Source organism: Callorhinus ursinus, unplaced genomic scaffold (genome assembly GCF_003265705.2).
Source record: "Callorhinus ursinus isolate GAN/ISIS: 27379988/994484 unplaced genomic scaffold, GSC_fseal_2.0 scaffold5, whole genome shotgun sequence".
NCBI classification, from domain to species: Eukaryota; Metazoa; Chordata; class Mammalia; order Carnivora; family Otariidae; genus Callorhinus; species Callorhinus ursinus.
In genome coordinates, this window is record NW_027397067.1 from 80,200,152 (window position 1) to 80,224,803 (window position 24,652).

At 47.2% G+C, this 24,652-nt stretch overlaps 1 protein-coding gene across 3 annotated transcripts in view; it reads right to left on the minus strand.

Annotated features, from left to right (window-relative positions):
- The window catches only part of AGO2 (argonaute RISC catalytic component 2), a 109,976-nt gene that overhangs the window by 37,764 nt on the left and 47,560 nt on the right, over window positions 1-24,652 (minus strand). For all 3 annotated transcript variants that reach the window (XM_025871179.2, XM_073893254.1, XM_073893253.1), the window contains 2 exons: window positions 21,190-21,385; window positions 5,756-5,876 (listed from right to left, as the gene is read on the minus strand). In XM_025871179.2, the coding sequence (XP_025726964.1) occupies window positions 5,756-5,876; window positions 21,190-21,385 (317 nt within the window). The remainder of the gene's footprint in view (window positions 1-5,755; window positions 5,877-21,189; window positions 21,386-24,652) is intronic.

The following is a 24,652-nucleotide window of genomic DNA, read 5'->3' on the forward strand; positions in this document are numbered from 1 at the left end:
TCACTGCACCACTTACGATCCCACAGCTCAGTGCTTGGTAACTGAGGAGTACATCCCGAACATACGGCCCACACAGATCCTACTCAGCTGGTGACTGAACCATGCCATAAATATCGAAGCCAATATTTATGAAGTGTCTAATGTGACAGGTCACGTTCCGGCCACACCAGGCTCCTCCGTGCCCTCCTCGCTCCCTGCTCACGCAGCAGGCCCGCAGGCCACTCTCCGCTCCTGAGGCACGCCTTCCCTCACACACTCACCACACCACGTTCAACCGTCATGACAGCTGCAAGCAGACCACATGCACCGAAGTCACCTGCATGCCTGTGTCCCAGAGGACACCTGCCCAGCAGCCCTCAGGCCACCGCCACGCCTGGCAGCCACTAATGGGCGGTGGCCCAAGGCCCAGCGCAGAGACGGCAGTGAGAGAGAACAGACACTTCCAGGCGCACGGACCTCAGGACGGAACAGTGAGCAGCACCGAGCCACAGAGGGACGCTGCGGCAGGGTCCCCTCCGGAAGGAAATGGTAGATGTTATGGCTGCACACACAGCTGCTAACCGCCCCCACCCCCCGGAAGAAGACCAGAACCACAGTGAGCCGTCCCTCACACCTGTCCGAATGGCTAGGTTCAAAAGACGGCCAGTACAAAGTGTCGGCGGGGACACAGCCACCGTGGCAGGCAGTACGGAGGGTCCGCAAAAAGCAAACAGCAGGAGCACCACACGGTCCAATCGAGTAATGCCACTGCTGGAGATCTCCCCGCAGAAAACGAAAACACGGATTTGAAAAAAGACATGCGTCCCCATGCAGATCGCAGCATTATCTTCAACGGTCAAGACAGGAAAGCAGCCCAGGTGCCGCCGACCAACGAATGGATGAGGAGGTGTTCTCTGTACATAATGGAATGTCTCTCGGCCATCAAACGGGGGGGGGGGTCTCTTGCCATTTGCAACAACATGGATGGATCTGGAGGATATTATGCTAAGTGAAACAGAGAACGACGAACACCATAGGATTGCATTTATATCTGGAATTTAAAAAACAAAACAAATGAACAAGGAGAAAAACAGAAACAGACTTGTAAATACTGAGAACAAACTCATGGTCACGAGAGGGGAGGGACGGGAGGCTGGGTGAAGTACGTGAAGGGGATGAAGAGGTACACACTTCCAGGTATAAAATAACTAAGTCACAGGGATGATCAGGGCAGCTCGGGGAATACGGTCAATACCGCCATGACCGTGTGTGGCGACAGGTGGTGACCACACTCATCATGGGGAGCATTCTGTAACGGATAGGCTTGTTGAATCACTATGTTGTACACCTGAAACCAATATAGTACTGCATGTCCACTATACTCCAATTAAAAATAAGAGTTTGAAGATGCCCCCCGCCCCGATCCTGCGTGACTATGACCGGCAGCCTCCATGCGAAGGGCTGCGCTGGGGCTCAGGCACGGGGAGAACCTGTCCTTAAGGAGATTAGAGTCTGGTCTTGAGCACAGATGATGTTTTTATGAAGTAATTAGGCATTCAGATAAACAAACCAAACTTTTCTTTGCAAGAAAAGCACCGCCATACCACTTTGCCACGTCAATTAAGAAAATGTGAAAAAAAGTTAAAAAGTGGTAATTACAGGAGGTGACGGATGTGCTGATTAACCTAATTGTGATCATTCCACAACATATACATATATCAAATCATCATGCACACTTTAAACACATGCAATTTCATTTGTCAATTATACCTCCATAAAGCTGGGGGAAAGTGCCTCTACAAGCAAACGAAGGGGAGGATGTAGGGGGTGTATTTTCCTTCAGCAAAAGATACTTCTACACGTTTAAGTGGGTTCCGGCCTGGCCTCCTCGTGGCCTCACACAAAGGGAGCAGAACCAGCTCCAGGCCCTACGAGTCTGCCACACACAGGGTCCCTCGACATGTGCCTGGCACACCTACCCGACAGCTTCGGGACAGTGGTGACTTCAGAAGCAATGCCCCATCATGGGCCGGGGCGGCGCCGGCCTTCGGCTGTGACACAAGCCTGAGGACATGCTCACGTCAGTCTGGGCCCCCAGCCAGCAGTCCGTCCACACACCAAGATACTTCGATTTCTCAACAACCTGTCGCTCTCGGTCCCAACAACGCAGCCGCCACCACACCACACCACACCCAAGGCCGCTGACTGGAGGCGGTGGAAGGCAGGGGCTGCCGGCTGCACCCCAGCCTAGAGAAGGGGGCGCCAGCTGTGAGAGTCAAGCTCTCCAGACAGACCAAAGCTCCACACTCAAAGTCGCCAGGCTGACAGAGTCAGAGCTGCGCCGGGGGGAGCCCCGCGGGGGCACCCACCCCGCAAGGAGAGGGAGAAGAGCACCGTCAGCATTAGAGAAACTGTGGACGGAGGAGGCAGGGGTGTTTCCACCGGGTTCTCTTGTCTACAACTGGGCTGTCGTGTGGCCGAGGCCCCGGGAACCCACTGCCACCTGTTACAGAGAAAGAGAGGCAGCATGGGCAGGGCCTGGGGCCACGCCACACCAAGACTTCCTGAGCGGGCCGTGCAGCTCACGTCATGGGCGAGATGTGTGTGTGGCGCTGATATGAAAGGCCATCTGTCACTGCTCAGCAACCAGTCTCTTCAGAAGCCAACTGTCGTCCCTCCAAATCACTTTGGACAAAACCACAGTTCTTCCTCGTACGTCTGTGAGGGGCATAGGGACTCAGTCACCCTCATCGGTGGGACCCGCAGGTATAGCAAGTGGCAGCTCTGCCAGGTGAGAGCCACACCTGCTGAGCACCTCTGACCCAGGCCAGCTGGCTTCAAGGCACTTGGACAAACGCTGGGGCTCCCGGAGGGACCCTCAGCCCTGAGAGGCAGCACAATAGCCCCAAAGAGCAGACAAGGCCGAGCAGACCCTTTACCTGGATGCTGCCCAAGGAAGGGACCTGACGGATGGTTCCCTGCCCCCATGGCCTCTGCCCTCCCCTCCTGCCTGCCCTCAAACCTCCTGACCCTCCTAGCCAGCGCAGAAGCCTCTCTGCCCTGCCCAGAACCCCCAATACCTGCTCAAGTCAGCAGTCAGCAGGCTTGCGCTCACGGCCCCGGCCTGATGTGCGGCACAGAGCTGAACAGGCAGGAGCGCCAAGCCGTGTGTTTTGTGCAGACATGTCCTCCGTTCCACGCAGGGTCTCTTACCGATTCGAGCTGTGCCCCTGGCCTGACGTGTCACTGCTTTCTAGGAAGGAGACACTCATGCCTTCCCTGAATAAACAGAGAAACTGTAGCTACAAGAAGCTGAAGACCCAAAGAGGGGTCCCAAGGCTGGGCCCAGTGCAAGGAGCAACAAACGACATACATTCTGATCTTGCAAATCACATTATGTCACTGGGAAGAGGGCCTGGGAGTTAAACCCCAAATGGTGATCAACTCTTACAGCTTCCTCAGTCTCAGATTCTGAAACGTGAGGGCCTGGCCTGGGCCACAGCATCTCTCAGCCCAACCAGGGTGCCTGGCCTCCCACACAGGGGCTAGAATTAAAGTGCGTGGGCTACTCAGCAGGAGAAAGGGTAAATTACAAGCACTGCCTTCTAGGAGTAAGGACCACAGGCCACGGGCCACGTTTTGTGTGCAGACCTGGACGAGAGGCCCCTGCAGCCCCCATCCAGCCGCCAGCAGACACAGGTGAAGAGGACAGTAAAGGATTTTCTCGGGCTACAGAAGTGCACAAAGAAAAGTACTTTACAAAAAAAAAAAAAAAAAAAGTAAAAACAACAGCAAGAGACAATTTGCCACAAGAGGTGAGTATCTGGGAGCAGGAAAGGGGCCACATCATATCAGCTCTTAAACTGAAAAGATTAATGTCTGCATATCGCAACTGTTTGACAGAAACTGAAAAATGATGGGAAGCAGCGGTCTGGGGCAGGCTCTCCATGCTCGTCTGCACAACACACAAAAAAGGGGGGGGTGAAACTTGAGAGCACGGAGGGCACATTCTGACCTCTTAGACCACTAACCACACCCAGCAGTCTCTGCTGGCCATGTGGTAATTAAGTACTTGAAACTCTGACGACTCTAAGTATGATTTGGGACCAGCAGTATGGGCATCACCTGGGAGCTGCGTTGTAGAAATGCAGACTCCCTTCCCCCAGGTCCTGCATCAGGGGCACACGCAGCTCCTCACTGGTGGAGATCCTCTTCCTGGGGGGGATTCATTCAGTTTTCACAAGAACCCTGGGAGGTGGCTTCTGTACACCACTCCACCCCCGCCCCCCCGCCCCGCTTTTACAGATGTGGCACTTGGAGCTTTAAGATGGCCTACTCAAGGTCTCACCCCAGGAGAGGGCAACGCAAGCACCTGAATCAGGTCCCGGTTTACCCCAGAGCCTGGTTAACTTCTTTAAGGACAAGTTTCAAATTTGAACACTGTATCGACTCCCTCACCCCTTCTGAAGGAAAATGTTCCTATGCCCCGCCTAGTGTCTAATTATAAATGTGTACAGATAAACTGTGAATAAACTCCTTATGCTTTTTTTCTTATACAACTTTAAACAAAAATGTGCAAATTAAAAACTTCATAATCAATAAATTTCAAATGCACCAGCATGTTTCTTTGCGAGGCATGATCCCAACTCAGTGGACAGGCAAAGGGTCCCGGGACTCCCTCTAATTCAGAACGCCAATGTCAGTCACCCCCACCCAGCCCCGTCATGCACCACTGTTATCTCGGGAGCCCCTTGAGACCAGCTGGCAAGGAGCCCTTATCACGGCGTGGCCTTCCCTCGGCCATAACGTACTCCGTTATCAGAGCATGGCCAAGTCCGAGCTGCGCCACCCAGCGCCAAAACCACCCAGTCTCCTGGTGATTCAGACGAGCGTAAGGAACTTAGTCATGTTGAGATAATCAAAAAACGGAAAAGTGAAAACATTTTATGGCCGTGGAGAACCTGCATTTCGCTGGCCAGCAGTGTGAGGCTCTGTAAGCACCGAGCTGCACGCCTTCCCAGGGACCCAGGGGCTTAAGAAGCTAATTGGGTAGGTCATTCTCAAAGGGAACCAACTTCACTGCTCTCCCTGGGACACTCGTGAAGTTACTTATTTCTCTGCTGTGTTTTTTGTTTTTAAAGTTTCTGTGAAGATTATTTCTGAGCTGAGCTGAGCTCTTCTACTAATAAACCATCCTGGATCAGCCCATTTGTTGGAAGATGTGCCAAGAAGTGACAACTTCTAAGCAGAAATTGTATTACTCTTTAAGTAAAGCCATGACAACAAAAACAATAAGAAAAGGCAACATTGTGATATAAGCACTATCCCTGGTGGTTACTGATCAGTGACTATCATTCAGCAGGACCAGTGGCTCAGGCTGGACCTCGGCTGGATCTCACTGACGCCATCACACACACCCCAGCCCTGCAAACATGCTCTTCCACGGGTCTCTACAGGCTCAGCAATCCGGGCTCCGGTCTGACGGCGGTGCGCGGCGCAGGTGCCGTGTGTGCACAGGGCGGTGGGGGGGGGGGGTTGCGGTGTGCGCGACGTGTGCCATAGTTCTGAGACGCTCTCGGCTCCCGTCTCTGAACCTGGCTGACCCCGCCCCCCAACACAGGAGAGCACAACACATGGAAGCAGTTTCTACAGATCTCAGGATGAAGCACACAGCAACTGGCCGCTCTTTCCTCCCAGGCGATTTAGTATGTAACAACACGTTTGAATTTTACCTCATTGCACATCGTATGATCCAAACGCATCCCTGTAAACTTACCTTATCCCTCCCAATCGGAAGGGGCATTGCTGTGTAGAGATTCTTTCTTCCATCAAACACTGGTTTCCGATCCCCAAAGATCTGTGTTTTAAAGTGCTGGACCATATGTTCCACTATTTCCCTGAAATAGGACAGAATTCAAGCAAAATGTCAATAAAATCAGAGAAATGGCATGCAAGGACAACATTCTTCTAACACCGGTTTATGAGCCATTTTGTAAGACCTGTGGCTCCTTTTAGTGAGACGACTTCCAACGTCCTTCTCTAAAAACTCGAATCAGAACCTTCAGTGGGCTGATGCTCACACGGTCGGTCAAACACAGGAGAGCCTCCCCCACGCCAGACATCCTGCACCCTACATCCAGCAGACAATACATGCACCCAGAACTTCCTGGGGTTCCTGATCCCAAAGCTGGAGGATCGGACACCATGCGCTCTGCAGGCTGACTGCAGGATCTCCCACCAGAGCAGATACCACCCCTCCCTGGTCCACACTGGGTACTGGCTCGGCTGTGGCCTTGCTTTGGTCACTGCCAAATCCAAAGATGTGACCCACGCCGAGGCTTTCCTGGGGTTTGTGTGACTGGCTTGGCCTCTTGTGCTCCTGGGATCTGCTGTAAGTATGCACCCTGGGTGCTGCTGCCCTTTCAGTCTGGGCTCCAGAACAAAGACCCCAAACTTGCCTCAAAGCCCAAGGGGCAGCCTGACCCAGCCGGGACGGTCAGGTGACCTGCAGGGCCATGAGCACGAAACAGGATCTCTGTTGTGATAGGCACTGAGATGCTGGTGCTGCGTGTTACCCGGGCATCACAGCGGCAGAAGTCCAACAAACACAAAGGAACCCTTCTGTTTCGGGGCTCCGTAGGCAGACTAGACCTGCACGCCCCCCCACACCGGCTCGCCCACTGTGCCTGCCTGGCCACAGCTCAGCAGGGAGGCGTGCAGAAACACACTCTGAATGGCCAGAGACAGCTCAACTATCCTGCTGGCTCAAGGCTCAAGGAAAAGCGATGCCCACCCACCCTCTCCGCAGGTTTGCTCCAAGAGAGCCCCACTTACCACCTCTGTCCGCATTTCAGGGTGGTTTTGAGGCCTTTTGATTTAACTCCGCAAGTACTTGACTCTTCTTACACACAATGCCTCATAACATACAGACAGGAAAGGCCGTGATACCGGCCTGGCCCCCCAAAGGTCCCTCGTAAGGGAAAAATGCAAAGGATTGAAAGCGAGTGGACTGGGACAGGCTCCAAACCTCAGTCATTGTCAGCAGCTCATGGGATGTGGGAGCAGGGCAAGCGGGGCGAGGGGAGGGAGAAGACATCTGCGAGACGGCCCCCAGCAGGGCAGCTTGGTTCTAAGGATCTTTCTCTCTGGGCAAGAGCTTTGGTCATCCTTCAGGAAGCAAGAATTCATTCCCTTCCTTTGCCAGAATATGAGGACAGCTGGCCTACGAAGGCTTTCCTTATTCAAACTGGTTTGCCCAGTCGACCTTCAACTGTGCTCATCACGGCAGATGAGTCGCTAGGGAGGCAGCCAGTCCTGCCCAGACACCCAGTGCCTAAGACATCCCCGTGGCAAACAGAGCCTCTGGGCATCGTCTTCTCTGATGCTTCCACCGAGAACGCACCTGGCCTCTGACGCAGTGTGGGACATCACAGCGCGCCACCGGCCAGCAGCCACGGTGCTGCGTCTCCCGCGTCTCCATACGCTCCTCTGGGCCATCATCAGAGAGAGGCTGTCTCCAGACCGCCGCTCTCCAAGCTTCAGAGACCCCAGCTTCTCGGTCAAGGTGTCACTGTCCACTCAAGCTCCAGACAGCTCTGTGGAGAGTTCCACCCACACCCAACGAGCAAGTCATCCAACTGAACACAAATGTATTCTGGGCAGAATCCTGAGGACCAGGACTCATCTCACAAACACGGACAAAGAAACAAAGTACAGCTGACCCCGGGACAGCGCAAGGGTGAGGGGCGCCGAGTCCCTCCACAGTCAGAACCCCACATACGACTTCTGACAGTCCCCAACCTTAACTACTGACCAACACCGGCATCCGAGCTGATTAACACACATTTTGTATATTGTACGTATTGTACGTTGTGTAGTCTTACAATAAAGTAAGCTAGAGAAAAGAAAACGTTATTAAGAAAATCACGAGGAAATGAAAATACGTTTACTTTCAGTACTGTATTTATTGAAAAAAAAAATCCACATAAGTGGACATGTGCAGTTCAAGCCGTGTTGTTCAAGGGTCCATTGTATTAACAAACTGAGTCCAGCAACTCATGAAAAATGACACTGAGTCAATGTTGGGCAGATACCAGGAATGAAAGGTTGGACTTAACTTGACAAAAGTAACCAACACAAAACATAGTACAGACATCAAGTAAAATCTACAGCTGCAACACTTCTGGAAGAAAACACAGGAGAAAAATCTTTAATGACCCTTGGGACAGACAGAGATTTCTTAGAACACAAACAGTATGAACGGCAAAAATAAAATAATAAATTCAAAAACATCATCAAAACGAAAACTTTTACTCTTTAAAAGCTACGGTTACAAAAAAGACAGAACAAGACACCGGAAGTAAATATTCGAGAAACACACATACACGTCTGACAGAGGACATGCACGCATAGGATGTTTTAAAAATTCTTGTAACTCATGGGCGCCTGGGTGGCTCAGATGGTTGAGCGTCTGCCTTCGGCTCAGGTCATGATCCCAGGGTCTTGGGATCGAGTCCCGCATCGGGCTCCCTGCTCCTTGGGAGCCTGCTTCTCCCTCTGCCTCTGCCTCTCTCTCTCTCTCTCTCTCTCTCTCTCTGTCTCTCATGAATGGATAAATAAAATCTTTAAAAAAATAAATAAATAAATAAATAAAATAAAAATTCTTGTAACTCAGTAAGAAAAACAAGGGAACTTTAAACAACGGGGAAAGGCTAAGAACAGACACATTGGAAAAGCTGCTACAGGAACGGCCAGTAAGCACCCAGACGTCCCTCGTTGGTCATTAGAACCCTGAGGAGACCCCAGCACGCATGCACCGGCTCTGGCTAACATTACAAAGACCGCCGAGACCGGGTCGGCAGGGACAACAGATTCATCCGGCGCTGCCGTGAAGGTACAGGAGTACAGCCACGCTATGGGGGAAGCTGGCCGTTTCTTAGAAAGGTCAATGTATATTCCCCACGTTACCTAGCGACACCCAGTAATTCCATAAGGGAAATGAAAACACACAACTACATCCACACCTGTGTGCAAATGTCTGTAACAGTCCCAAACCAGAAACAGCTTCATGTGTCTGTCAACTGGTGAACAGACCAACTAGGGCACAAGTTTACAACAGGACACTTATTCCGTTGTGTGGATTGCTCGTATGCGCAACACGGTGGCTGCATCCTAGAAATACGCTCAGAAGGCGGCCAGTACAAAACGGTACGCACTGCAGGATTCCATTTGTAGGAGACTCTCTCAAAGGCAAAAATGAATCCTTAACAGAAGGCTCATCAGTGGTTGCCTCTGGACAGGGGTGGGGATAGCTGCAAAGGGGCAGGAAGGAGCTTTGGGGGAGTGAGAATGATCCACACCTTGAGGTGGTTATTATATGTGTACACACGGTTTTGGTTTTTTTTAAGATTTTATTTATTTACTTGAGAGAGTGAGAAAGAGAGAGAGAGAGCACGAGAGGGAAGAGGGTCAGAGGGAGAAGCAGACTCCCCGCTGAGCAGGGAGCCCGATGCGGGACTCGATCCCGGGACTCCAGGATCATGACCTGAGCCGAAGGCAGTCGCTTGACCAACTGAGCCACCCAGGCGCCCCCACACGGTTTTTTTTTTTTTAAGCTCATTAACTATAAACTAAAAATGGATGCATTTTGTTGTATGTAATTATCTCAATAAATTTGATTTATATTTTAAAAATCAAATGTAAAAAAATTTTAAATTACAATTATCTCAAAGATGTAGGAAAAAGCATTTACTAAAATTCAACACCTACTCACAATTTTCTTTTTTTTTAAGTTAGCAAACTAGGAACAAGTGGAAATTGTCCTTCATCTGGTAGAGCTCTCCCTCCGAGATTCACAATAAAACAAAGATGCGGCTTTTGCAGCTTGTGTCCAAAGCTGGGCTGCAGACCACGGGCACCACAGAAGGATAAGAACGGGAGGATTGTAAAGAGGAAAAACTGCCATTACTGGTGGACATTAGGGCTGTATTTGTTGAAAACCCAGGCGAACCTGCAAAGTGCAGAGTCCTTGCCTTTCTACCTGCGTAATTCCAGGGCCCAGTACATCGCGGATACTCCATAAATGCACACATTTCCCCCCAGTACTAAATCTTTATTTGTTCATTTACTCACTCACTCACTCATTCATTCATCTGTTTGCGCTCTCAGGCAGGAGGTGAGGAAGGGGAGGAGCTTGTGGGCGAGGTCAATCATCAGAGAAACCCAGGAAGCCCAGTTTCATGCACGAGTGCAATGAGGGAAGGGACTGGTATCCGGTATTCGCAGCACTAAGCTGAAGCCCATGCCACTTGCCTCTAGGAACGCTTACTACCCTAAGTTAAATCCAACGGTTGGCATGACAGTTCCACTCACGTACCAAACAGTGGGCTCTTCTGTGGCAGGAGTCACGTCCTACGCACTCAGGTACGGTCAGCACCTGGCAGAATGTGGCACACAGCTGGGGCTCAGTAAATATTTGGTGAAAGAAGGAAGCCGTTCAATCACTGCAGGAAGGAGTCACCCGGACGTACTACAAAGCAGCCCTGCTCGGGCGACCAGTCATCCAGAACCCTGGCCACCGCAAGGATGGAGAGAAGACCCCAATTATCACCCATGTTCTGCTCCCATGCTTCAGTGGCTGACTCTTGTGGCAAGGAGGGTGCTGTCACCTTGTACGATCTTGTGCAAAACATAAATAGGGATCATACCACTTAATTTTTAAGACAGGATGCCCACTAATTGTAAAATACGGAGGTCCCTTCCCTTCATTAACACTGACCGGCTCCCTTTGGCCAGTAACTAGTTTTCCTTCCTTCCTGTTTCTTGGTCTCTCTCCATTTTAATAGTGGTGAAATTAAGTAACATAAAACTTGCCACTTTGGGGCAACCCTCTCAGGTCACCTCCCTCTTGGGGAGCTTTGTACTGTTGTGCAATATTGCTCAATAAACTTTGCTGCCCACACAAAAAAACAAAACAACAACAAAAAACCCCCTCAAAAAACAACTTGCAATTTCACTCACTGTTACATGCTCAGCGGCATGAGGTACATTCACACCGCTGTGCAACCATCACCATGGCCCATCTCCAGGACTTTGATTCCTCAGGGGCAGGGCTGCACCCATTAAACACGAGCCCCAGGGACCTGACTTGACTAGCTGCTCCTTAGCAACTGCTGGGAGACTTCTGACAGCAACTACCTGGGGACGTGTGACTTGCTGGGTCTCTGTGTTTAGTTCTTCCTTCTTACCATGTTTGATCCTGGACTACACGAGTTTGGCTCCCAGGACAAACACCTTTACTAAACATGAACTCCAGGCTACGCTCCTGACTTCACTCAAAAGGCAACAGCGCCCAAAGACTATCAGTGTTCACTCTGCAGACCCCTTCTGGACTCGTCTCTTACAGAATGGTGCTTGTATTAAAGCGTGTGCCGGGCTGGTCACACGCACAACGCACTCAGCCCCCACAGAGCCTCGGAGGACGCAGAGACATGCAAACACGTGCTACTAAGGGGCAGCAGCAAGATGCAAAACCGCCTGGCAGTAACCAGAACACGTTTGCTAATCCAAACAGGCTGGCCCGCTCCCTATTTGCTTTGTTTACCCTTTTGCCATAATTCTGGGCAGGTTTTCTCTTTTAAAAAAAAGGTAGTCTTGGGGCGCCTGGGTGGCTCAGTCAGTTAAGTTTCCGAGTCTTGATTTAGGCTCAGGTCATGATCTCAGGGTCGTGAGAATGAGCCCCATGCTCAGTGAGGAGCCTGCTTAAAATTCTCTCTCTCCCTCTGCGTGCTCTCTCTCCCCCTCTGAACAAACAAATAAATAAAATGCATCTTTTAATTCCTAACCACACAGGTTTTGCATCACTACATCTTCACTGTCAATTTCAGACAGATAATGCCGAAAGTCTGCCTAGACCACCTCCTCATCTCTACCTCTTCTCAGAAGGGATTTGATCATTTTCAAATCTATGCATTTACAAAAATACATAGGTACATAAAAAGAAATACAATGTATTATGCTTTTTCAAACATATGGCATCAAACCCATGGTTCTGGAGCTTGCTGTTTTCCCTCTAGATTTCTCTGAGACCTTCCCTTGTCACTAGATACAAAGTGGCCATCAAGTCTAGAAAGAGAGATATTATTGTATCATGTGCCATAACGCATATTAACAAACCACTTATGACCTAGTTGTCTGTTTCCAGACTTGATGTTCACACTGGAAGCTCCCTTTCACTGTTGTCTACAGTTGCATTGTACTGCACAGAATGTTGACCTAACCATCCCTCCTGATTGACATGGGGATGGTTTCTTTTTTCCCATCACAATATTACACATCCTTGTACATCTCTCTTTGGGATAAATACTTAAAAGAAAAGGATATACATACTATTTTAATTTTAACATATTCACTCTTCCAAAACGCCTTGACCAATGGACAATCCCTCTAGTGGGCAGTGCCCAAACAACACAGCCATGCTGCACTACCCCACCCTCCTGCCACACCCGCGCGCACAGTGATCACTTCTGCAGTGTTCTCCTAGGGCCACGTGAGAGAGCTCGAGAGGAACAAGAAGGCAAAGACAGTCAAAAGACACGGAGCACGACTTCTTTTTGCAGGCCATCCTGCGCTCTGAGCAGAGTGCTACTAATTTTGACCCAGTGCGAAGGTTTCCTAGTGCCGGTGGCAAGGCCCACACAACCTAGACCAGCGCTGTGCTCTGGCTACTCTGTGGGACCATCTCTGTACCCACAATGATAGTGGAAGCATCTGGAGAAGAGGTACCTTGCCTTCTACTGAATCCCTCCTACAGCAGCCATTCGGTGAACAGTGATGGACGGTATGGCCAGCGATGGAGGGTTCACGAGGCGAGAACTCACGGTGACACATCATACAGCATATGGATGGCAGTTTTCACTCAGCTTTGCACAAAGCTTCAGGGTTGAACTTATTAAACATCTACCATGTGCCCTGCACAAGGCTGGGGGAACTCAGAATGAAGACACTGTCCTTGCTGTAACAGAGACTGTCGTGTGGAAGGAGAACTAGTTAAGGAGATGGGATGTTAAGGACTGTCGCGCCAGTCACTCCCAGGGGACAGAACACAGCCTCCCTCCAGCAGCGCAGGCTCCGAGTACTATCAGTTGCTGCCACCAGCATTCTTCCCCACTAGGGCCATGACCCGTGTCTCTCTTGCCCACACTGCACCTCCAGTGGCACCTACCTCATGAGTGGAGGTTTCATAAATGTGGCTGGTCATGCTGCTAGCAAAGTTGGAAGAGGGAGGGACTAAGCGAATGTGCTAGCACGTGGGTTTGGGTAACAGGAAAACTTTACTTCCAACATTTTTTCTACGCTATTTTGATGGATAACAATTCTGAGACTGGACCTTTGCCAAAGTCCATCAGGAGTCATAGTAAAATAAAGAATCCTGAAGGCTCACACATTTAACTAGGCCGCAATTCTCAGGTTAGCTCAAAACCCGGGGGAGAAGCATGGCATGCTAGTAAGTGGGCTGGCCTTGGCCACAAAAATGCAGCTCCAACCCCATCTTTATTACTTACTGTTTGACTTGAGGGAATTTCCAAACACTGGGTAACTTGAGAACCTTGTCGATGTAACTACAACAAGGATGTGGCAGTACAGTCAGGTAAAGACATCAAATTTTAATCACCAGCAGTCTTTTTCTGTTGCCAGATGACAAAGCCTCAGTCATGTCTCCTTCATGGGGAAAAAAATAACAACAACAACAAAAAAACCTCATCTTGTATAACGGGGTTGAGGGCGTAATAAGAGCCCGATTGCCATCATACCAATAAAAAGCCCAGAAGATGTGCACGCTTCTCCACGCCTTCGTCCTCTGAGAGTATATTGAAATCAGTTCCACACAGGTGTTTGCCTCAGGGAAACTCAGCAACAAACAAGGCCATTCATGGACAGTCTCAAAGCGTTTCAGACTGGAAGGTCTTCGGTAAAGAAAGCTGCTGAAACCAGTTGTGCCCAAAGTTTTTCTTCAGAAACACGTGTTTTTTAGTAAGCGCATATTTTAAAGGTTGTCATATAACTGTCAAGTGCTGTCTCTTTGGAGCCATACCTTTTTGGGATAAATACTTAGTGGTGCAATGGTGGATCAAAGGGCATATACTATTTTTATTGTAATATTACACCAAATCACCCTCTAAAGAGCGTGGACTGGGACACTGGACTGGCTCAGTTGGTAGAGCATGCAACTCTCAAACTCAGGATTATGAATTCAAGCCCTACACTGGACATGGAGCCAACTTAAAAAAATTAAAAATAAAGAGCCTGGACCAATGTATATTGGGCAAATCCAGTTGCTTAGTTTTGTTTTGTTTTTTTTTTTTTAGAAGTTTTTTAAAATTTAAATTCAATTAGCCAATAGACAGTATATTAGTTTCAGATGTAGTGTTCAATGGTTCATTAGTTGCATATAACATCCAGTGCTCATCACATGACATACCGTCCTTAATGCCCCTCACCCCGTTACCCCATCCCCCCAACCTCCAACCCACCAGCAACCCTCAGTTTGTTTCCCAGAGTCAAGAGTCTTCATGGTTTGGTCTCCCTCTCTGATTTCTTCCCATATTCAGTTTTCTCTCCCTTCCTCCACACTATTCCTTACGTTCCACATATGAGTGAAACCATATAATTTGTCTTTCTCTGACTGACTTATTTCGCTTAGCATAATCCCCTCCAGTTCCATCCATGTCGATGTAAATGGTAGGTATTCATCCTTTCTGATGGCTGAGTAATATTCCATTGTATATATGGACCACATCTTCTTTATCCATTCGTCTGTCGATGGACATCTGGGCTCTTTCCACAGTTTGGCTGTTGTGGACATGCTGCTATGAGCATTGGGGTGCAGGTGTCCCTTTGTTTCACTACATCTGTATCTGTAGGGTAAATACCCAGTCCAACTGTTTAGTTTTATAGATAAGGGAACTGAATTCCCAAACATTTTTTCTCTTAAAAAGATTGTAATCAGGAAAAACAATATTATAGCAAAGAGCACTTCATAAGGCACCAGCACAAACTGGGCAACCAATGTGAGTTCTCAAACTGCAACTGAGAATTCTATTTCTGACCCATGACAAAGTAATCGGTATTGGACTTACCCTTCCACCTTAACCACAAAACTAGAGAAAATATGCGACGGCTATTTTTGGCAAAATGAAAAACAGGCAGCTTAAGACTGTGATTACTGGGGCAAGGGAAACACACGAGGTAAGCCGCACATCCACTCGGCCAGGGGGCAGTTTCCGAACCACAACACGGGGGAAGGGGCACCAGACAGCAGCAGTCCTGTCGCACTGAGGAGATGGGGAGCAGAGTCTGGGTCTGCAGAAGAGGTAGGAGTTTGTGGGGCAAGGTACCAGAGAAGACAGCAAAAGCCAGCCTCCCTCGATGTAATGTACATAATGTTCAACAACAACAACAATTTACTATGTGTGTAAATAAGCAAAAGGGTGGCATGAGTAATCTAAGGGAAAACCTGTCGATAGGAACAGATCCTGAAATGAGCCCTACGTTGTAATTAGCAGACAAGGACTGCTATAACACATATGCTGTTACTGTAGGTACACTCAAGGTCATTAAGAGAAAGACGGGGACAATGAGTGGACAGCTGGGGAGTCTCAGCAGAGAAACCATGAAAAAGAACCAAATGCAAAATCTAGAACTGAAAAGTACAGTATCTAAATGAAAAACAATTATTAGACGATTACCACAGAAGATTGGATACGACAAAAAAAAAAGTGGAGGGGGTAAAGTGATCTTGAAGACAGATCAATAAGGATAATCCAAACTGAAGAAAGAGAGGAAAAAGACTTTTTTAAAAATCACAGGCTCAATGACCTGAAGACAATATAAAAATGGCCTAACAAACACACAATTGCAATCCCATAAAGGAGAAAATGGGGCAGAAAAAATATTTTAAGAAATGACAGCCAGCATTTCACCCAAATTTCATGAAAGATAGTCAGCATACAAATCCAGAAAAACTCCAATGAACACCAAGAAGGAAAAAGACAAAGAAAATCACACTTAGGTACGTCAGAGGCAAACTCCTGAAAAGCAAAATTAAAACAGAAAATATTCACAGGAAAAAAATGACAAATTACATACAGGTTAAGTACAATAAGAAAGTAAACTGAAAATTCATCAGAAATAATGATGATTAAAAGGTAATATAATGACAACCTTCAAGTGTTGGGGGGAAAATGTAAATTTAGAATTCTATATCCAGCAAAAAATCTTTCAAAAATAGGAAGGAAATAAACACATTTGTAGACTTCAAAAAGGTGCTAGAAGAATTCATCATGGGCACACGTGAACAACAAGAAAGGCTGAAGGATATTCTTCAGGCTGAAAGGAAATGATGCCAGGTGAGAACACTCATCAGCAGAGAACTAGGCATGGTTCATATATGGGTAAACAGACCGTTTTCTTAATTTCCTTCAACTAACAGCATCGTACCATGGAATTTATAATGTATACAGAAGTAAAATACATGACAACAACAGACAGATGGGTAAAGAGAATTACACTACTATAAAATTCTTACATTTTATATGAAGTTACAGTATTAATGCTAAGTAGACTGGTAAATCAAAGATGCATACTGAAATTTGTAAAGCAATCACTTAAAAAGCAAAAAGAGGTAAAGTTACAAACTAGAAGAGGGAATAAATGGAATAAAGAATGTTTGATGAGCCCAAAAGGGGAAGGGAAAAGAGAAATAAGAATAAAAAAACAGATACAGAAATTTTAAAAAAGAGCGAGATGGTAGACTTCAACCACAGATAATTAAATTTACATTATATTTAAGCAAATCTAACATACCCATTAAAATCCAGAAATAAAGTAAGTCCCTGTGATATCTACAATGGACATACTTGAAACACACACACACACACACACACAGGTTGAGAACACAGGGTATGTACAAAGATACGTATCAACTAAACAGTAAGCCTAAGAATGGTTGAGACTGTATTAATAATCAGGCAGAAAAGGCTTTTTAAACAAGGAGAGTTACAAAATATGGAGAATACTTCCTAGTGATGAAGATCTTGGTCAGTTTACCATGGAAGACAAAAAATTATAAATGTGTGTGTATCTAGTAACAGAGCTTTGAAACACATGAAATAAAAACAGTACTAAAGGGAGAAATAGACAAATCCACATCACAGTAGGACAAAAACAATGAGAATGGGTATAAAGGATTGGAACAATACTATCAACCAACTCCATCTACTACTCGTAAATCTCCATCCCCACCAAAACCAGGATACACATTCAAGTGTCTCAATAACACTTAACAAGATAAATCATAGGCTTAGCCATAAAATAAGTTCCAATAGATTTCAGAAGACTGAAATCTTACAGAGTATGTTCTCTAATCATAAAGGAATTAAATTAGCAATCAATGACAACAGGGTATCAAAAAAAAAAAAAAGCCAAAACCCCAAAGAGTTAAAATTTGAACACATTTCTAAAAACAAATAAAAAAAACATGAGTTAAAGAAGAATACACAGGGAAAATGAGAAAATATTTTGAATGAAAATTAAAATGTATCAAAACCTGTGGGCTGTAGCTAAAACCAGGCTCAGAGGGAAATCTGCAGCCTTAAACAAAAGGACTGGAGAAGAAGGAAGGTTTAAATTTGATGATCTAACCTCGAAATGAATAGGGTAAGAAAGATCAGAGAAAAGAAAACGGATGGGGGGCATCAACCAAAGAGAAAAATCAGCAAAGTAAAATGCCGTTTCTATGAAAAGAAGAATAGAATTGACAAACCCCTAGCGAAGCAGATGAAGGCACAGAGAGAAGACACAAACAGGGCCTGCTCTACAGGTCCCACAGACGTTGAAGGGACGCTGTGAACAGTTTTTAGCAAGTCAACTCAACCATGTAGATGAAACAGACTCCTCGAAAGACGCAAACTATCAAACTGACACAAAGAGAGAAAATTCTGAACAGCCCAATCTCTGATAAAGAAATTAAATAGTATGAAGAAAACTCTGGGTCCACGTGATTTCAATGACACATTCAGTCACACATTTAAGAAAGAAACCATACCACTCTTTCACTTTCCTCTTCCAGCATCCGGAGGAGGGCAGAGCACCTCCCGGCGGGCGTCACAACGTCACATACCCCTGCTATCAAACCCTGAGAAGTACAGATCAATGTCTCTCGGAAGTAGAGACACAAAAATTGACAACAAAATGCTAATAAATTAAATCTGGCAATATAGAAAATAACTGATCATGACTAAAGATGTGAGTAAAATAATACATCATGACTCAGAAATTCAAGCTAATTTAACATAAAAAAAATCAATGCAATACATCTCATTAATAGGAGGTGGGAAGGGGTGTCTGTGGGGCTAAGTCAGTTGAGAATCCGACTCTTGGTTTCGGCTCGGGTCATGATCTCAGGGTTGTGAGATCAAGCCCTGCATCAGGCTCTGCACGCAGCACAGAGTCTGCTTGAGACTCTGTCTCCCTCTGCCCCCCCACCCTCCCTCAAATAAATAAATAAATCTTTAAAAATAAAACAGGACGTGGGGAAAAAAAAGAAGAAAAACTACATGATCACCCCAACAGATGCAGAGAAAGCATTTGACAGAACCCAACACCTAATAGTGAGGATACTTCTCAGCAAATTAGGAGAGAACTCCCTCAGCCTGACAGAGTCTCCAAGAAAATCCTACAACTAACAGAATATTTTATAGGCGAAGGAATGAATGATTCCCCCATAAGAGTGGAAACAAGGCAAGGATGTCTGTTTTCACCACGTATATTCAACATTATGTATACTGGATTTCCAAGCCACTGCAAGAAAGAAAGAAAGAAAAGGAAAAGGAAAAGGAAAAGAAAAAAAGAAAAAGAAAAAGAAAAAGAAAAGAGAAAGAAAGAAAGAAAGAAAGAAAGAAAATGCATTAGAAACTGGAAAGAAAGAAAACGATCTTTGTTAAAAAATGAAAAACTCTTCAACATTTTAAAGTGCACAACTAAATGGTTTTAGTTTATTCACAGGGTTCTCCCCCTCAGAGCACCACAGTCTAAGTTTAAAACATTTGCCATGACTCCAAAAAGAAACCCCACACTTCTTAGCAGTCATTCCCTCCTGAAAAACTTCCTCCCTGGACAATGAAATTTTAAAATACAATTTATAATAACATCAAAGAACACAACATACTTAAGAGTAAATAAAATGAAAAACCTGTGTTGAAAAGTATGAATAAGTTCTGCAAGAAATTAAAGTAGACCTAATCAAGGGGGAGAGCAGTAATGTGTTTGGACCAGAAGATTCAACAGTGTCCACTTTCCCCAAATTGATCTGTAGTTTCAAAGCCACTGCAATAAAACATTCCGGGGGACTTTCTGGTAGCAATGAAAATCAACTGCTTCACCCCTGCCCCCAAAGGTGCCCAGGTAAATCAACGGGGAAAGAAAAGTCTTCTCAACAGACCCTTACCTCCCACCACACACATACATTAATCCAAGATGGACCACAGGCTTAAATAAATACAGAGGCCTGGGATACCTGGGTGGCCCACTGGGTTAAGCCACCAACTCTTGGTTTTGGCTCAGGTCATGATCTCCAGGCTCCATGTCGGGCCCTGAGCTCAACTCCGAGTCTGCTTGAGATTCTGTCTCTGCTCCTCCCCGCCGCCTGTGCACACTCTTGCACACTCGCGCTCTCTCTCCAATAAATAAATAAATAAAATCTTAAAAAAAAAAAAATATATATATATAGGCCCAAACTCTAATTCTGCTTAAAAAAAATACCTGTACCCTTCAGATAGACGAAGATTTCCTGAAGAGAACACACAATATGATAATCATTTTCAAAATTTTATAGATTGGATGTCAACAAAATTATAAAAATCTGCTCATTAAGAGACACCACTTAGAAAGTGAAATGGCAAGCCTCAAACCAGGTGAAAACATGCTCAATATAGACTTGCACCTCAAATACATCACAAACTCCCACAAATCAGTGACAAAAGACAAGACAGAGAAGAGGCTTCAACAGACACTTTATTAGGAATACTATGAGGGAGCGCCTGGGGGGCTCAGTCGGTGGGCGTCTGCCTTCGGCTCAGGTCATGATCCCGGGGTCCTGGGATCGAGCCTCGTGTCGGGCTCCCTGCTCGGCGGGGAGTGTGCTTCTCCCTCTGCCCCCCCGCCCCGAACCCCCGGCTCATGGTCTCTCTCTCTCTCAAATAAATAAGCATCTTTAAAAAAAAAAAAAAAGAAATACTATGTGACATGATACTACGTGATGTGTAAATATAATGGAATTACAGATATGAGCATATGAAAAGGTGCTCAACTTTCTAGCTACCAGGACATGAAAATTAAAACCACAAAGAGAAACCGCGAGACACCACTGAAGCAGCAAAAATCCCACAGACTGACCCTCCCACGTGCTGAGAAGGACGTGGGACACCCAGAGCCTCACACCTCGGACAGGCCAATGAGTCAGCAGCCACTCTGGACAACGACTTCGAGGTTTCTCAGGCAGCTAAACCTGTACCTCCCCTATGATCCAGCAATTTCACTTCTGAGTTTGTATCCAAGAGAAATGAAAATGTATGTCCACAAAAAAAGACTTGAACAGCTATGTTCACGGCAGCTTTGTTCATGATGGCAAAGCCCAGACAGCCCAAGCATCCAACAAGAATATGAATAAATTATGAAATATTCATATCATGAAACATTCCTCAGCAATAAAAATAAGAAGCTATTAATACGACGATACCAGTCAATCTCAAAAACGTCATGCTGAGTCGAAGGGGCAGGTGGGGGGAGACTGTCTCACAGGCTGTACGACTCCTCTGTGTCCCAGCCCCCTCCCCCAGCAGGGAACAAATCACCGCTGGCACAGGCCAGAGCACCGGCCTTAGGGCTGGGACTGATGAAAAGGCGTGAGGCAGCGTTCTGAGCCGATGGGCGTGCACACATATTGGTCCAAACTCATGGAGCTACCCACTTAACAACCGTATCAAGATACAACGAAATACGCAAAACATTTTTCAAAAAGTAACTACAACAGAAACCCCCAGGGAAGGACCTGCTGGGAATGGAAGGGTTGATTAGTTTAAAGTGGCGGGTTTGTGTGCATAGATTATCCACATAAATCAATCAAGATCAATAAAGGATGAAACGACAGAATACCTGTTAACTCTCCTCGGGCATTTCTCTGGCTTGATATCCAATTCATAATGATAGATGTCAATTTTTGGAATGTCCATTTCAAAGAAGTTGGCCTGTAACTTGATTGTTCTCCCGGAGGTCCCGAAGTCGGGTCTAGGCGGAGGCTTGAAGGCATATCCTTGGATGGGCGGCGGCGGCGGCGCGGGAGGTGCCAGCACTAGAACGGCCAAGAGAACGCCCGTTACACGGGGAAACTGCGGCTCCCCTGGGGCACACTCGTGTGCCTCCTCCCGTGCGTGGCCCGCCCTTCCCGGCTCCCGTGGACCCTCGCTGTCACACGCCCCCCCTCCCTGTGCTCCCACGTTTCCACGGAAAACCTGAATCCCATGCCCCTACCCCTCTCCAGGTCTGCGTCATCACAGAGACCCCCCCCCCCCAACTGCCAGGCTCAAGGGACCCTCTGTCCCTCGGGGGCATGTGACGCAGCACCATGCCCTCCTTTTTCCAATTGTTCCTTCCTTGGTCCTCTCCTTGCTCTGCCCAGATCCTGCAAGTGTTGGATGCTCTCTACCCAGCCCCCTTCGTCTGTTACACAAGCTCACAGACAGTTGAAACTGCATGCCCAATTAAACTGCTTTCCCCCCAGGACATGCCTCCATCCATGAGGCCGTGGTCTCCCCAATATCAAGACCCTTGTCACCCAATCCTCACAGCCAACTGCACAACAGTCCTCATTTTACCAGCTTCCTCTCAAATTCATGCTTTCCTATCCATCCCTCCCCACCCCAGCTCGGATCCCCATTTCACCCAGGACAGGGAGTGAGGGAAGCCTCCTAACGGGGTCTTGACTTCCAGGCACCCCCACCCCCACTGACCCACTTTCTACACTCCAGGCCAGAGTGTCTGATCTCACCCTGCCCACATACTTCCGTGGCTGCCCACCACCCGGCTCCAACAATCAGCCTTCAGGTGTGCACGATCTGGCCTCAGCCTTGTCTTCTGCCCCTCCAATCCCGAGGACCAGCCTTCACTTGTCACAGCCCCTTACTTCTGTCTCTAGCTTGCTCTATTCACATTTCCAGGACAAATTTGCTACACTGTGCGGTAATCCCGTCTGGCTGTCTCCCCAGCTGGACCTGAGCAACTTCAGGAAGAAGACCTGCCTGCCCTAGGGTCTAAGAGCGCCCGATGCACAAGAAGCCTACAAACATCTGGTCAATCTCTTTCCATTTATAACTGTGGAAGCTGAGGCTCAGACACGTAAGGGAAGGCTGCCAAAAGTCACTCAGAAAGAGTCCTTTACTCTTTGAGGAAGAAGTCAGGAAGGAAGATGTTCGCAACCTCAAGAGTCAAGAAACCCGAGCCTTCCCAACACCAGCGCTCACACGGGCACCTTGCCACACCCCGCCCTGAGCACCACTTCCTACACCCCAGCCCCCATTCCAGGGGCTTCAGACAGCTGTGCTCAGGTCAACACGAGCACTCGACTATCCGTGCAATCTCTCCTGCCCTTGGAAACCACAACTCACCCCCTCCTCTGCAACAGACCAATACCACATTTCCACAAAGGAGGTGCCTCAACATCAAGCCAATTCTTGATTTAAAAATGCACTGTAGTGACTCATTGGTTGTACGTGCGCTATGTACACTTGCTGTTCTTTCTTTGCATATGAGAGACTGGGAAGATGGGACAGTGTGAATTCTCAGAAGAGGGGACAAGACCTAAGGGGTACGAGTCACATGTAACAAAAGGGGCCAAAAACACCAAGGTGGTGGCCCTCCCACATTCCTAGGTAAGTCATTAATTTAATCAAGGAATGTATTCCCCCCGCCCCAGACAGTAGAAAGAAACTTCATCCCAACTCAAATTTTCACTAATTCTAATAAAGTTCAAACTGTGGCTTAGAAAAAAAAACAATTAAATATTTTTCCAGTAACAGAATACTCTTAGTTTTTGCTCACATCTTTTTTTTTTTAAATCCTCATTAAAAAAAAAAACAACAAAACCCCATGTACTTCAATCCCTACTGACATTTACTGGAAACAAAAGTATGCTACTAAAAATAATTTAAGCTGTTTTTACTGCATTTCTGACCTAGAAAAACTCAGAGTCCTTCAGTTACTTTTTGTTTTGTTTTCTTTGTATGAGAAAACGAACATGTTTTAAAGGTTATGAATCTCACTGAGTTGTACCATCTGGAAGTCTTCAGGTCTGTCTCACTAAGCTGTTATGACCGGAGATGCCATATTTACAGACTCACACACAACACACCACCCCTACAATGAGCACACTCGTGTGCCCCTTACGTGCTGGGTCACATCCAGGACCAAGCATACAAAAATAAATAGTGCTCTCAGGCAGCTCATGTGTCTCCTCCCAGAACACTGTCTGAGTGCACGTCATCAAATGGATTAGGCGTGTTTACTCCCTGTAAGCGCAGGTCACACACTGCAGATCCTGACCATACCCAGGAGTGGACTCCACAGCCCGCTAGCACGTGGTCCCTGCTCTCAGGCAGAAGCCTAACCAGCAAGAGGAATCTTGCCAATACAGAAGCACAGCTGAACCACAGAAGTTACAACTGTGCCCCAGGAAATGTCCAGCCACAGAGACACAGTCCATTTCAGGAACCGGAGCACTATCCACACTGAAGAAGGGCTTTCCAGTTTACAAAGCGCTTTTCACAGTTTCTTAACCGTGCACCACAGCTCCGGAGCCAAGGTGCTGCCTCTGAAAAGTGAAGCCGTCCAAGGCTCAGACAGGAGCAGAGAGCTGGGGTGCCCATTTCTGAACCAAGGCTTCATCAGCTGCCATCCGTCCCCAGCTAGATTCGGATGAGTTTACCTTCCTAAAATCCAACCACTGGCACAGACACACCTGCGGCCCATTTCTCTGGTTGGGTCTATTTCTCCTGTCTCCATGATACCTATCACTTCCAGAATATTTGCCATGGGAAACAAGGGAAACTGTCCACAGCTTGCGTTACCAACCTGTATTAATAAAAGCAATGGGAAAACACAATGGTAAACATATTCATGAAATATGTGACTTCACAAGATATTTCTTCCTTGCTTCTGGCTTTTAACAATGAAAATACTGACAACTCGTGGGAAGGTGTGTGGAATATACAATCACAAGTTAAAGCTCTAATAGTTTTCCGAGCTGAGCCGGGAGAGTTCCCAGCAGTTTTATGCCCTCAGGAAGGAAAGTCTCCTACCAAAGAGGATAGACTCCCGCCCAGCCTCAGTCCTCGGAGAGATCCTGGATTCATTTTTATACTTCACAGGGAGTCAATCCCAAGTGTAAACTGCCAAGACAAGCAGGACTCACGAACCAAGCACCCAAGAGGACCCAGCACGGGCCAAGGTGCACACAAGAGCACGTGCGCATGAGAAAGGGACAGAGTGGTGTGCAGGCGACGGCCACTTTCCTGGGACTGTTAGCTCCTGGCCCCAACAGGTGGATAATGTTCTGAGATGAAAA